The sequence below is a fragment of the Stegodyphus dumicola genome, chromosome 9 (genome assembly GCF_044657685.1).
Source record: "Stegodyphus dumicola isolate Sdum_Otavi_A_Nest chromosome 9, ASM4465768v1".
Lineage (NCBI taxonomy): Eukaryota > Metazoa > Arthropoda > Arachnida > Araneae > Eresidae > Stegodyphus > Stegodyphus dumicola.
This window is the reverse complement of record NC_140776.1, coordinates 148,657,183-148,671,012: the sequence shown is the minus strand read 5'-3', so window position 1 is coordinate 148,671,012 and position 13,830 is coordinate 148,657,183. Positions and strand designations below refer to the sequence as shown.

Below are 13,830 nucleotides of genomic sequence, written 5' to 3'. Positions count from 1 at the left end.
GTTAATGTCAGCACTTGTACAGTATTTAAGGTCTTATACTGAAATCTATTGAAAGGAAACAAAACAGAAGTTTTCATACCTAATATACATGAAGAATGACATATACCCCTTTTTACATAAATCTAACAAATTTCTTATGAATAATTTCAACAAAAATGACCTTACAGGTCTTCAATCCTATATATTTGCCTTGAGGCATCCAGAGAGTATAGTGATTAGGAAAGCCTACTATGGTACCATACAGCCCGGGTTTGAATACCAGAGAAGGTATACCTATTAGGCTACTGATTAGGTGCCACCACTTTTTGGCTTCAGGAGTGCCCAATGCTAAAAATGCAAGCGTGTGCCAATGGATTTTTCTTTATTTACCTTAAATCTAAAAATGAATTTTAGTCCTTTTCAGGAGACAAATTATTGAAAAAAATATCATCATTTATAATATAATTGCAGCTACAAAAGCTGCAGACTGATCCATAAGATTTTTGATTCATTTAAATCAAGAAGGTGATAAAAGAACTAATTCTAATGGAAAAAAAAAAAAAAAAAAAAAAAACTTGCAAATTCTTGAAGTGTCAAACTTACTTATTTGATAAATACTTTTTACATGTGGATTGAGCATATTGTGAATTCTTACATTCTTGGTTCAAAGAGAATTAGCAAACTCAAACGTAATACATATTTCATTGCTTAATTCCTAATTATTATTGAACTTAATATTTTAGTGGAAATTTATGGGAAAGAAATCCCTTAAAATTTTAAAAATACTAAATAAGTAATACCTGTCCAGAATTGTAATTCTGTTGTGGATTTGGACTATAGGACTGCATTCCCGGACCATACTGTTGTGACATCATACCATACTGCCCCGGCCTCTTCTGTGCCATGTGCTGCTGGGGATTTGGATATGGAGAAGCTCTAGTGCGGCCCTGTGGGGCCATTGCTGGATTATTTCCAGAATACATTGAAGGATGAGGCTGTCCGCTCAAGCCCATTGCACCTTTGTTCATGCCCATGGGACCATTTATGCCCATGCCATTATTCATTGGATTCACTGATGGTATATTGTTGGGCATGTTCATCATTGCATTACTGCCCATATGAGAACCCATTGGACTGTTCATATGACTTCCCAATGGACTGGATACACCAGTATTAGATGAAACTCTTTGATGATGAGAAGAGTAACCTGGTTGAAATTGCTGGCTCTGAATACTCTAAAGAAAAATATTAAAACACTTATTTTCTTTCATATAATAAGACAATGAAAATATTGATTAACATCAGCTTATCAAAGAAGTTCTATATGGAAATAAAACGTGTTTTTAACCCTAAAACAAAGAAAAGTGTTAAATCTATATTGATTTATTACTATTAGGATTAGTAGAGATATCAGTAAATAATAAACATAACACAAAATCATTTCACTGGATGTTATAATGCAGGTATTCAGGGGACAAGGGGAGTATTCAGTTAAATGCCAAGCTGACACTGCTGCTACATAATGGTTTCAACTTTTATTATGTAAAAATTTTTAATGAGGTCAAAATTTTAATCACTGGCTACTATACACAATGTCTTGTGCAACAAATATAATTTGTGACTATCATTATAGAAATTATAGATCAATATTCACAGAAAAAAACTCAAAATTTTGCCAGAAAATTCTACAGCACCAACATTAAATGTGTAATCGCCTTGTTTCTAAGAACTATATAGCCTAATGAATGAAAAAAATGATAAGCACAAGCTCATTTCTACAGTGAAACCATAAGCCTTCAGCTATTTGGTGCATGTAAAAATTTAAGGCAATGAGGCAAATTATGCCTGGTCAGGAAAAAGGAAAAACACTTTGAAAAACCATTTAATAACAATTATCTATGGCAATCAAATACGAACGAGCCTTTATTCCGAGCGTCACGGTGGGTATTTGTATGTATTTGGGCAGTTGTAGTCAAATAGAAGTCAGTATAATAAATAACTAATGTAAATTCTCGCCTAGTTTCTTCAGCATATAATAGTAGCAAAAGAAAATTTAGTGAACAACATGGGCCTCTAGTTATCAATCTCAATACATCGGCAATAATGTACGACAGCCAAGCTTTATGATGACAGACATTAATCTGAATGACGGTTTTTGGATATCACAAACAAAAGGCAAAATTTTCCAATTAATGAAATTTGTGAAAAAATGAGAAGAGGCAATAAATGAAGATAATACAATAGAAGATATTCCATTATGATGACAATGCCCCAAATATCAATCAGTTAATGGACAGTAAAATCCGAAGTGTGATTCCACATCCAGAAAATACAGAACATATTGTTACAGATAATGAAGGTGACAGAGAAATTGTTAAGAAAACGAAAAAATTTTATTTGACAATTTAGTGGGAATTCATGACATGGTAGTTACTTTGTTACTGAACAAGAAACTGCATCTATCTATGGAGAAAGTATTAGCATAAAAAATGATGCAACTTCAACAAGAAAAACATTGAAAGAAATGTTTAATAAAGCAAACAAATAGATATTGAGCTTTTTTGGGGGGAAGGGTAAATTTCAATTAAGGTCATAAATGCTTCATTATTTCACAAACATCTATTTCATATTTTTAATGTTATAATTCCTACACAGCTTAAAATTGGTGATAAATATCCAGAAAAATACAAAATACAAAATCGACAAGTCTGGATCTCAGACTTTGTATTGTACACTCAAACCTGTTTTTGTGCGGTGATAGGGAGCGCAATACAATTAAAAAGTTATGCAGTGGATAGGGATGACATAAAAAAGTCTCACGTAGAAAACAACTCAAAACCTTACGGAATAACTAGGAATTGCTTTTTTAAATGAAATCAAGACACATGGCTTGGCAGCTACTTGGAATTTAACCAAACCTTTTAGAACCTGATTTAGAAATACTGCAAACATTTTTTAATATTTTATTTACATATGTACTTATTTTACACATACAAAACTTTTCAAAACATATAACCAGCATTCTTCATAGTCTGACAATATGCGAACGTGGTTCAAAATCGCTTTGTCGCTTGAAGATAACTACCTTGCACTCGTTTAAAGTTGACTTTTTCAGTTACCATGTAGTTGGTGATCAGTTTTTGTGAAGACTGTTGTTTAACTAGACACTTGTATATGTCTCGGCAGCCAGATAGATTGACGCTTCTTTAGAAATCTTGAAGTTCTTTTACAATTGGCATTGATTGCAAGAAAATATTTTTATTGATAACTTTGTCAATTATGCTCCAATTTTCATATACCGCACTCAAAAGAAAAAAAAAAAAAAAAAAAAAGAAAAAAAAGAAGAAAAAAAAGAAAGAAAAAAGAAAAAAAGAAAAAAAAGAAGAAAAAAAAGAAAGAAAAAAGAAGAAAAAAAAGAAAGAAAAAAGAAAAAAAAGAAAAAAAAGAAAAAGAAAAAAAAAGGAAAAGAGAGTTTGGGTACATATATAAATTAAATACTGTTTATTGCTAACATACAAATAATGATGTAAAATGAATAAAATTTTTAAAAAATTACACAATTTAATTTTAACTTTTTAATCCCACTTACAATTTCTTTAAATAACACTCTCATTTTTTCACGTTATTCACAAATGTTTATTTTTTTAAAATTACTTTCATAAAGGGAGCACTAGGATTTCCATTTCAAGCTTCACAGTTTCAGAAAACTGCTGAAATTTTACTTTCAAAAAACAATTTTGACAAGTAATGAGATTTTTATAAATATTTACATACGCTATACCTATGCAAATATTTATAAAATTTTAATAATCTAATATTTATAAAAAATCTAAATAATATTCTATTTAAATAACACTAATTCATTTTCACTCAGGATATGAAAAATTATTAATTTAACAGTTCATCATCACTTTTAAAATATTTATTCCATTTCTCTAAGAAAGACAAAAATTACCTGGCTATATTGATTATTCATGACTACTTCTTGTTGTTGCCTCTCCTGAAGAGCAACAACACTAGCTGTTGCTGTAGCAGTAGCAGTAGCAGCAGCTGCAACCAAAGCAGCAGCACTGAGTGCCGATGAAGATGACTGAAACTCTGAACCACTATTGTGCCCAGACGTTCCAATTGGATTGGGTCCCATTGCAGAATTCATCTGACTTGGATTTGCATTATAGCTGAAAATGTAGAAACGAGATAAAGTAACGGCAAGTAACGTAATAGAACAAGATGTTAAAAAGCAAAAGAAATAATATTTTCGAGGTGGAGGTATAATCTGATTAAATTTCAATCTTTCAAGTTCAAGGAAAAAAACACTCCGATTTTCCATTTTCATACACAGGTCTGTTTCTCCTCCTAATTACATTTTACACAATACAAATTACAATATAATAAATATCAGAAGGTATTTACACACTTTTATAATGATTTCGGAGCCATTTAATTAATGTTTAAAATGTAAAGAGTATTTTTTCGATCTGACAGCCCCTTTTTTTACAGGGATATAAGTCTGCATCATGATTTCCATGACCGAACAGCTTTTTGTAAAACTTCCAAGTTTGTTTATTTTTCCTGTTTTGCAGAGTCCATAAATTAGGAGGTGGTTCTCCACTTAGAAAAAGTTGTTTCTAAGAGTTTTTTTTTTTGGGGGGGGGACACTAAAGGCACAATGAATCCATATGTGAAACGTCAGGGGACTTTGCAAGAATATGCTAAAAAAGTATGTATGCAATACCTTCATCAGTCTTCATTTTTTCAAGGATTGCAATGATAATTTTTGAAGTATCCCTTGTTGCTTTGTCTTGATGAAGTTTCACTATTTAAAAGTCACTGAGATAAATAAAAAAAATGGGACTTTTCTATAAATATCGTATGTAAAACTTTCTCTTGATAGTATGCTGATTCAATTTTAACATTTTTTTCCACTCGTTTTATTTTTAATTTCCCAATGTAAGAGAATTCTGCGACAATCATAAACCCCTTTCCGAAACTTTCTTTGTATTGACAGAGCCAGATTTGTATATTTTTTCTCTTCATTTTTCATTTTTTAGGAATAAATACTCCTCACTTTGTAGCAGTCACATAGGTAGATGTTATGCTTCATCAAGGGCTACAATGTATTTCCATTTATCTCCTGCTAAATAATTTCCATACAGGGTTCTAGAAATTGTTCTGTACTGAGCCACATACCTGGTTAACATAATGTTTTTTTTAGCTTTGTTATATATATCTTGGTTTATTATTTCATTCATTGATGCTACAGGTGTATTTAAAGATTTTGTAATTGATTATGTGTCAGGGATTTTCTCTATTTGCCAATGATTTAACTTCAGAAACATTAGAAACAGTGTGTACATTTTTTGAGTACTCGTCTGGAGTCATCCTTCCATATATATGATTGATGTCCTCCCCCAATGTTTATTTTTCTCTCCGAAATTTTAATATCATGCATTTCACAACATTTTTGATGGAAGAGGTATTTCTCTTTGGAAAATGCAAAATATATCCTTCTTGTTTAGATGCTACATTTTGAAAGACGAATAAAAGTAGGTGACGATATTTCTCATTTCAAATAATAAGCTGTTGCTAGAAATTTTTATTCCAAAACATTTGCCTTTTTAAAAAATTCTTTACCAAAATGGTACTAAAAATGTGTAAATACCCTTTGCAATTTCCTTTTTATTATTACATTTGACAAAAAATTTAACAGCTCGGTACTCTCAAATGCCTCGATTTCTGCATACCTAAGATAACACAAAAAACTGAGTAAGAAGTAAAAATTTATCCAACATAGCTATTGCATTAAAAATACAATAGGAAAAGTTAAAAGCCTAAATACCAACTTCTAAAGTTATACTCCTGATTTCAGAATTAAAAGCTGACTTGTAGTCAGTAGAACAAATAAATAAAAAAAATTTTTTTTGTTAAATCCTGATTTTTTTAAAATTCAAATTTGATGTTAAATGCAAAACAGCAGCCTAGTATTTTAGCCTATAAGAAAGGCAAATTCTCTCTGATAATTTTTTATATTAGTATCTTAAATCTTTGTTCCACATAAGGAAGTATTTAAATTTTTGATTTGGCCTACAGCAATTATTTTAATTATACAAACCTAAATCTAGGTTTATATCCTGAAATGCATTAAAGTTTACTTTGTAGGTATGTACTTCCTTCCCTTACTTTTTAAAAATAAATTAGGTTTGAATTGCATCAATTTCCAATGTAACAAAATACAGCAAAAAGCAAATTTGAAGTCATATTTCAAACTATATGAACGAGCATGATTCTATGTAAGAATTTTCTCAGGTAAGTTGTTGTGTTAACATATATTATGGATTCATACATGACTGGGAGGTGTGGATAAATGAAGTCTAATCAGCTGAGTATACACACTGACTATGAAATTACTTAAAACCCAAAATCTTAAGGCTCAAATGCTTATCCACCAATTTTTATTAGCATTTATTATTAAAGATTTTGTAACATGATCCAAACTTAATATGCATGAAATTCCCTTTATTTCAAGTAGGTAATTTGTACAAAATTTACTTAAGTAACAATATGCTAATACCTAATCTGCTGGTGGTTATCTTTTATCCGAGTTACATAAGATATTCTTTTTAGATATCCTTTAAAACTTTTATTACGAAAATTCCATATATACAGTAAGACCCCGCTTAACGCTGTTTCGTTTAGCGCTGTTTCGGTTTAGCACTCTTTTATTTCAACCCGGGGATTCCACGAAATCGCTCGCAGCATACGGGGATTCCCCGAAATATTATGCAGCGATAGGTTTCAAATACATATCCGAAAGAGTGTACTTGTATTTCTTGTTTGGTGCGGTATTGTACAGACATATTTTGAAGGGGTAAATGTGGAAGATGTCGAAGAAATAATTCAAGAAGCAGCGGCTAGCCTTTCTAATGATGAGCTCAAGGAATTAACTGAACAAGAAGAAAACAAAAATGTTGACAGCAGTGATTCAGAAGAAGAGCAAAAAGAACTTTCGATGACGTTTGTAAAAAGGAGTTTGTCTACCATAACTGAAATAATGGATCGATTCATTGAAAATGATCCGAATTTTGACAGGAGCTCAAAAGTAAGGCGTGGTGTTAGAGATGCTCTATCCGTTTATGAAGAACTTTTAAGAGAACAACGCAAAAGAAAAAGGCAAACAACATTAGATGCTTTTGTCACAAAAAGGCAGAACACTGAAAACGCGGAAGGCTAACTAAATATGACTGACTGAGAATTTTATTTGTTTTTTTTTTTTTTAAGAATATTCGTTTTGTTATTTATATTTTGTTTTTATTTTTGCAAGAAATAATAATGTGGTATTAATTTGGGCTTTAAGAAATAAATGTTTGGTTTTATTTTTATTAAAAAAACATACTTTTTAAATTTAATACCTAACCAATTTCCTAGCCATCTTCCCCTAACCCCAATATTAACATGTAAAGATAGCCTTGTTTAGCGCTGTTTCGCATTACGCTCTACTTTGATGGAATGTATCCCCCGCGTTAAGCGGGGTCTTACCGTATATATAAAACTATTTGAGCTGACAAGGTCATAAATTTATATTACAATGCATAATGATGATGTAAAACAACATTAATAAAATGCAACCTCAGGAGAATAAATGGTGTTACTGAGTGTAGTGGAATTATTATAATGATTTAAGCAGAACAAACATGTATTTACTTAACTCTCTATCTATGTACACCTATTCATAATACTTATGAAGTAATCATATTAAATTTCAAATAACATTTATTTTACATTTTGTAACATTTGGCTTTATTTAAGGCAAATCACTTTAAGGCTATCTGTTACGTGAAGGATACTTGTATGCAGGTGTTACTAAAAACTAGGTAGTTTACTCAAGGAAAATAACCAAAATGGTTAACCAAAATGTGTGAATATTTATGATCCACATAAATAATTACCAGAAGTTACTCATACATTGACAAGGCAATTATTATTTGAGATGCAGCTTTCATCCAATAAATTTGGCTGCAAAAACAAAGCATTTGTCATCTTAATATAATTATTTTACATTTTATCCACTTAAATTTTTGATAACAACAACAATATTAAATAAAATGTAAGAATGACAAAACAGTATAAACTGTGAAATAAGTTAACCCTCATTCCATACACCTGCTGGTTTAGGTGTCAATCCATAGTTCTGCATAATAGAATTATGGTAAAAAATATTTTTAATATAAAAAATATTGTACATTAATATAATTAATGCAAGTTCTGCAGTAGAAATGGTATATGTAATAGATAATGTTGATCATATGCACAAAGGGTTCATAACCAGGGAGGAATTTCATAGTTTTTTTGGGGAAAAGCAGTCAGCCTTTTATTTATCTGTTAGGTATTTAGTTTCAGCTTATTTATTCAAGTTTTGGTATTTATCAATATTTTCTAAACCTTTTCTTGTTTAATTTATAAAACACATTAAAAATTAATCTAAATTTATATAAATGCATATACATTTTTCGAATTTTGAAAAGGAGAGGTGGGAGAGGGATCATCTAGTAATGGTGAAAGAGGTGCATGGTGCAAAAAAAGGTTGAGAACCACTGATATACACGACTGTGTGGCATTCTAGCAGCTAAGTAATAATAAATTTACAAAAAATCCACCCCGAAGGTATTCAAAGAAACGGGTTATGTGCATAGCGACGAAAAAGAAACGAAATCCTTTAAACGAGTCAAGACCGATGAGAAGGGGAAGGTGGGTTAAAAAGCGCATTCGTCCGAATGAAGTAATCCGAATTATGGTCCTGAGACTGGATGCGAGTTCGACCACGGCAAGATGCAGTGGCCCGAGCGACACTTTTTGAGTGTGACCTTCGCAGTCACGCCCCAACACACTCTACAAGTGCGAAAAAGCCGGTGGCCTTGAAAGGGTCAGTAGATGTATAATAAGGTACGAAAGAATACTAATACAATTGGAAGATTGAATTTCGAAGATACTAGATAGATGGCGCGTAGTGCGCGACGCTTCGAACGGTAAGGATGATTGATTTGGCTTCAATCTCCACAGTAATTTTCGCTTTTAAAATAGTATTCTCGTGAAAAGCTAGTTCTGTCTAAACACCAAGACCTTCTTGAAAAGTTGAAAGACCGCTTAGTAACATCTATTTATGTATTCTATTAATCCGAACTTGCTACTAAAATATTACAAATTTTGTAAATCAAAATACCACCACCAGAAAAAACACAATAAATCATAAACGCACATTCCCCTTTCAACAACTTTTTCACCAATGACGCATTCATATCGCATGCATGAAAAGGTTTAGCACCAACCATACTGTTATATAAAATTACAGAATAAATAACAACATAGACGTTCTTTTCAAATTTTAATTAAACTCTAAAACGCTATCCAAATTGTGACACATAAATCTGAACTAAGTTATGGATTCAGTTTATGAGTAAGGTGTGAAAGACAACAGGATTTAATTAGAAAACATCAATATCGGGACATACACCAAAGTTTATAACTCTTCAGCAATTCAATTAACTCTGATTTAAAACAAATATGTAAACACGCAGCGAAAATCAAATTTTTATTAAATAACTGATAATATTTGTTTTCAACAACGGTGAAAACGTATTTAAAAAATTATGGCATTTTTCCAGTTACTTCATAAATTAACATCGTGGCGCATGTTAGTCGTTACTGAATGAATTGTGGCCAAGACAACAACAGATTTAAGAGGGCCTCTAAAACCATTTCACAGTTTCTTACTGGTCCTTTTCCTAATAAAAACGAGAAAAGTGAGCACAGTAGAAGAACGTCTGAAACATCGCTGCGCCTAAGGCCATACAGTTGTTTAATTGAACCTTAATTACGGCAACTCCAGCCATGCCATCTGTCCAGATTTATTTCAATTACATTTTTATTACTGATCATAATTAAAAAATGAAATCAAAGTGGAACTCCAAGAAAAAAAGATGGGGGAAGACAGGGTCTGCTGGCACCCTACGCTAAATTTTACGAATTTGTTTTAGAATCCAATAAATGTAAAACAACTGGATGCATTGAGTGGCAATTAAAGAGTCACTTCTCGAGTGTAAAGGTTTAAAAATAAAAATAAGATATTTTAAATACCACTGTATTCATTTAAATGTCTTCAATCTTTATCTTTTCTTCAGTAATAGAGTCGTAGCTAGGGTTTTCAGCGCCCAGGGACAACTGAAGATTTTGCGCTCCCTTCTGCTTGCCAAGGATGGAAAACATTTAATTCTAAAATGTCGTAACATCAGTTTGGCGCCCATTGGGTTCTGCGCCCGGGGACAGATGCCCCCCTTGCCCCCCTCTAGCTACGCCCCTGTTCAGTAATTAACATCCTCTTTTTATATCTTTTAAGTCCAGGAATAATCTAACCCATCATTATGCTATCCTTAATAAATAAATAACTCAAATCTGTACATTTGAAGAACAGTCAGTTCACTTTGATTTAGTGCAAAGCAAGAAAAATGAACGTTTATATTATAAAAAGAATGCGTCGAAACGTTTTCGTTTTTTTTTTTTTCCCCTTTGTCTGTATTGTCTTATCGTTATCTTCTGTTTTCAAATACATTGTGTAAACATATTTGGTAAAATTATTTAATAAGTTAAAGAAATATTAAAACTGCGAAAAGTTTTGGCGATTTAGTGGAGGCTTGGAGGTTTCACATCTCAAGATTTTTTTTGTGACATCCATCGCACAGTCTCTTTATTTTTTGAGTACTTTCGGGCAACCACCATTGCACATATTGGTGATTTTTTTTACAAAAGAAAAGGAATGTCTTAAAATTGCAAAAAAATATCTGTTACATATATACATATTTTACTTATTGATTAGATATTTATCCTGGATATAATCAATGAATGTCCTAACAAAAATATTTTTGTTTCTTTTGTTAGGATGGAAATTTCGGAACAATCCCACTATGTACAGTTTAAAAGAAATTATTCTTCTCAGCAGTTTTAAAGCAAAATACTGCAATTCCTGCAGAAAATTTTAATTCTATTGGGAAGTCCCGCAAGCGCGTACTTTAAAATACAATTCAATACAAAGATCGATGAAACCTGGAATACTGCAAAACGAACGCATGAGAAATGGTTAATTGAAGAATCTTATGTGTATGGTTGCCTGAATTTGGCAACTTTTACTGGGGCAGCTGCGCTAATACATTCAGTTGTCTTGCCCAAACGATAGTGCAGAAAAGTCAAATGGGACAAAAAGCATCTAAAACAGCCCTAGCGACATCGACGATCCTCGAAAAATTATACAGAAGCTTGCAGTTCAGGGGCGGGGGGGGGGGGGTAAAATCAATTCTGAGAGCCTGGCCATATACATATCATAGCACGACAGTCAAAGACGTTTGCTGGAGAAAGTTGTGTATCAGGGCAGTGAGGGCAACAATTATAACTTCACTGACCATCAGAGGATATTTTCATTCCTTTAAAGTGTTTTGTTCTCGGTCTGGCTATCGTAAATGAAATAATTCGGTTGCACTTTAGTTCGAGAAAAGCATTTTCTTAAATCATTGGAAGATGAGTCTTCGGCTGGCTGTGGCATCTACATCCACAAGGGTTAAACTGTTAGAAAGTTGAATACCATTTAGGACTTCTTTGGCGAGGTAGTCGGCTTCTTCATTGCCGAAAATATCGAAGTGCGCTGGAATCCACTGTAGGATACAGACTTTTGGGACAGCTAATTGTACTGTGTTTATGAGCACAACAATGTCCTGGGCAAGTGAGAGTTGCAAATCTAGATCGCAGATTTAGAATCAGGGAAAATTATGACGCCACTGAAATTCTGAACTGCTTTGGAGTGACCATTACACATTTTATGATTTCCACATCTTCTGAAAGTCTGCTCACTCTGACTGACAAAGTTTTATTCTCGACTAATATCAACAGGCAGACGTTTATTTCGCTAAAGCAGAATATGAGTCAGGTCTTTAAGAGAAACAAAAGAATACCACGATTTTTCATCTCGAAGGATACCATAACAGAAAAAACTTCCCTTTCCATCTGACACAGACTTTATCGGAAGCATCCAGGCGCAAGGGGGCGAGATACTAGACCGAAATTAAGATATAAGTTTCAGTTTATAATATGTCACACCTATCTATTAACTATCGCTACACTGCGCCGCGAATTTTGACGTTCAGAGATAAGTGCGGTGAATGATCGCGGCGCCATTTAACACAGCTTGTGTAGCACACTCACCGTCGAACGCAGAATCTACCATTTGGAGTCGAACGTCCAAATGGTAGGCTCACCAGCGGCGCAGTAGATTTCTGAATACTAGTAGCTCAACCGGGGTTCGAAGAACGGCGAACGGGCTGGCTGCATGGGAGTTTTCGTGTTTTTTTTCCCTATGTGTGACGTCGATACCAGCCAGTCTACTTTAGAATTTCTTTCACGAAGGCATCTCTTCTCATAGGTAGATAGCCCTAGTGTGCTTTGTCATATTTAAATAAACCAAGGCTACAAACGAATGCGTTAGAGAGACCGCTTTTAATTGTTTCTGCACCTAAATCGTCCAAAAAAATTATTATTTTTGAAGATATGCTTTTTTTGCAGCAAGCAAATAGCCACAAAGCTATTAAATACAGATATTAAACATCAAAATTTCTATTCCACTGGAATTTCCTTTACTTCTTAATGCATCGTAAACGTTATAATTTGGCTACTTTTTTAAATCATATATGAAAGAATATTCATATTCATTCTACGATCTACGGTAAGAAATTACTAATCTTCAGCAGTTCGATCTCTTAAAATTCACGGTATAAAATGACGACACTTAAAATAAAAAAATTAAATTTAAATTTAAAAAAAATCAATTGTTTCTTTAATCCATTATGACTAAGCGCATGAGGCTATCTGCTTAAATGAAGGTTTGTGGAGGGCTTTCATTTTCTAAATGAAGCCGGTTCGCATTTATGTTATATATACACTGACTACCAATAAGTATTTGGTCACCTATGCAAATGACGATATCTGCGGTTCTAAGGTATTTCACGGACTCCGCTGGTATATATCATGTAGGAAACAGCATCGGCTTTAGTCGCATTCAAGATGCCTAGCAGTTCGGAGCTCTCTGATTTCGAGAAAGGTATAATTATAGGGTATCACAAATGTGGCCGATCCTTAAGGGACATATCTAGCGATCTGAAGTACCCAAAATCGACAGTGGCCTATGTGATTAAGAAGTGTAAGGTGAGCGGTGATTGTCGGAATGTGCCCCGAGTCGGCAGACCAACGAAACTGGGAGATAGAGATCGACGAGTGCTGTCCAGAGAAATTCGGAAGAACCGCACCCAACCGATAGCCCTCATCCGCGAGGAGTTTCAACAGGCATCCGGGAGTATTGTTTCAATGAATACCATCCGTAAGGAAACACATCTGCTTGGCTTTCATGGTCGTGCTGCTGCTCATAAGCCTTTGATCACAAGGTCCAACCGCGCTGCTCGGTTAATGTGGTGCAAAGCACATCGAAATTGGACCGTAGATCAGTGGAAACGGGTTCTTTGGTAAAGGGTGAACCTTGAGTGACGAATCAAGGTTCACCCTTTACCGTTCAGATGGCAGGGTCTGGGTCTGGCGTCTACCTGGAGAACGTCTCCTGCCAGAATGCATTGTGCCAACAGTCAAGTTCGGCGGAGGTGGAATTATGGTCTGGGGGTGTTTCTCCTGGTATGGGCTGGGACGTTGTGGCAGTTTTACGGGTTGGACCCCTGTTACTTTCAGGACGACAATGCCAGTTGTCATGTTTCGACGTTAACCAAGGCTTGGTATGGTGCCAATGAAGTTCATCGAATGGACTGGCCT

The 13,830-nt window shown here is 33.7% G+C and overlaps 1 protein-coding gene across 6 annotated transcripts in view; it reads right to left on the bottom strand.

Moving 5' to 3' along the window:
- Window positions 1-13,830, bottom strand: part of LOC118185054 (zinc finger MIZ domain-containing protein 1-like) — a 547,573-nt gene that overhangs the window by 34,634 nt on the left and 499,109 nt on the right. For all 6 annotated transcript variants that reach the window (XM_085824218.1, XM_085824220.1, XM_085824219.1 and 3 more), the window contains 2 exons: window positions 3,935-4,157; window positions 780-1,214 (listed from right to left, as the gene is read on the bottom strand). In XM_085824218.1, coding sequence (XP_085680344.1) covers window positions 780-1,214; window positions 3,935-4,157 — 658 coding nt within the window. The remainder of the gene's footprint in view (window positions 1-779; window positions 1,215-3,934; window positions 4,158-13,830) is intronic.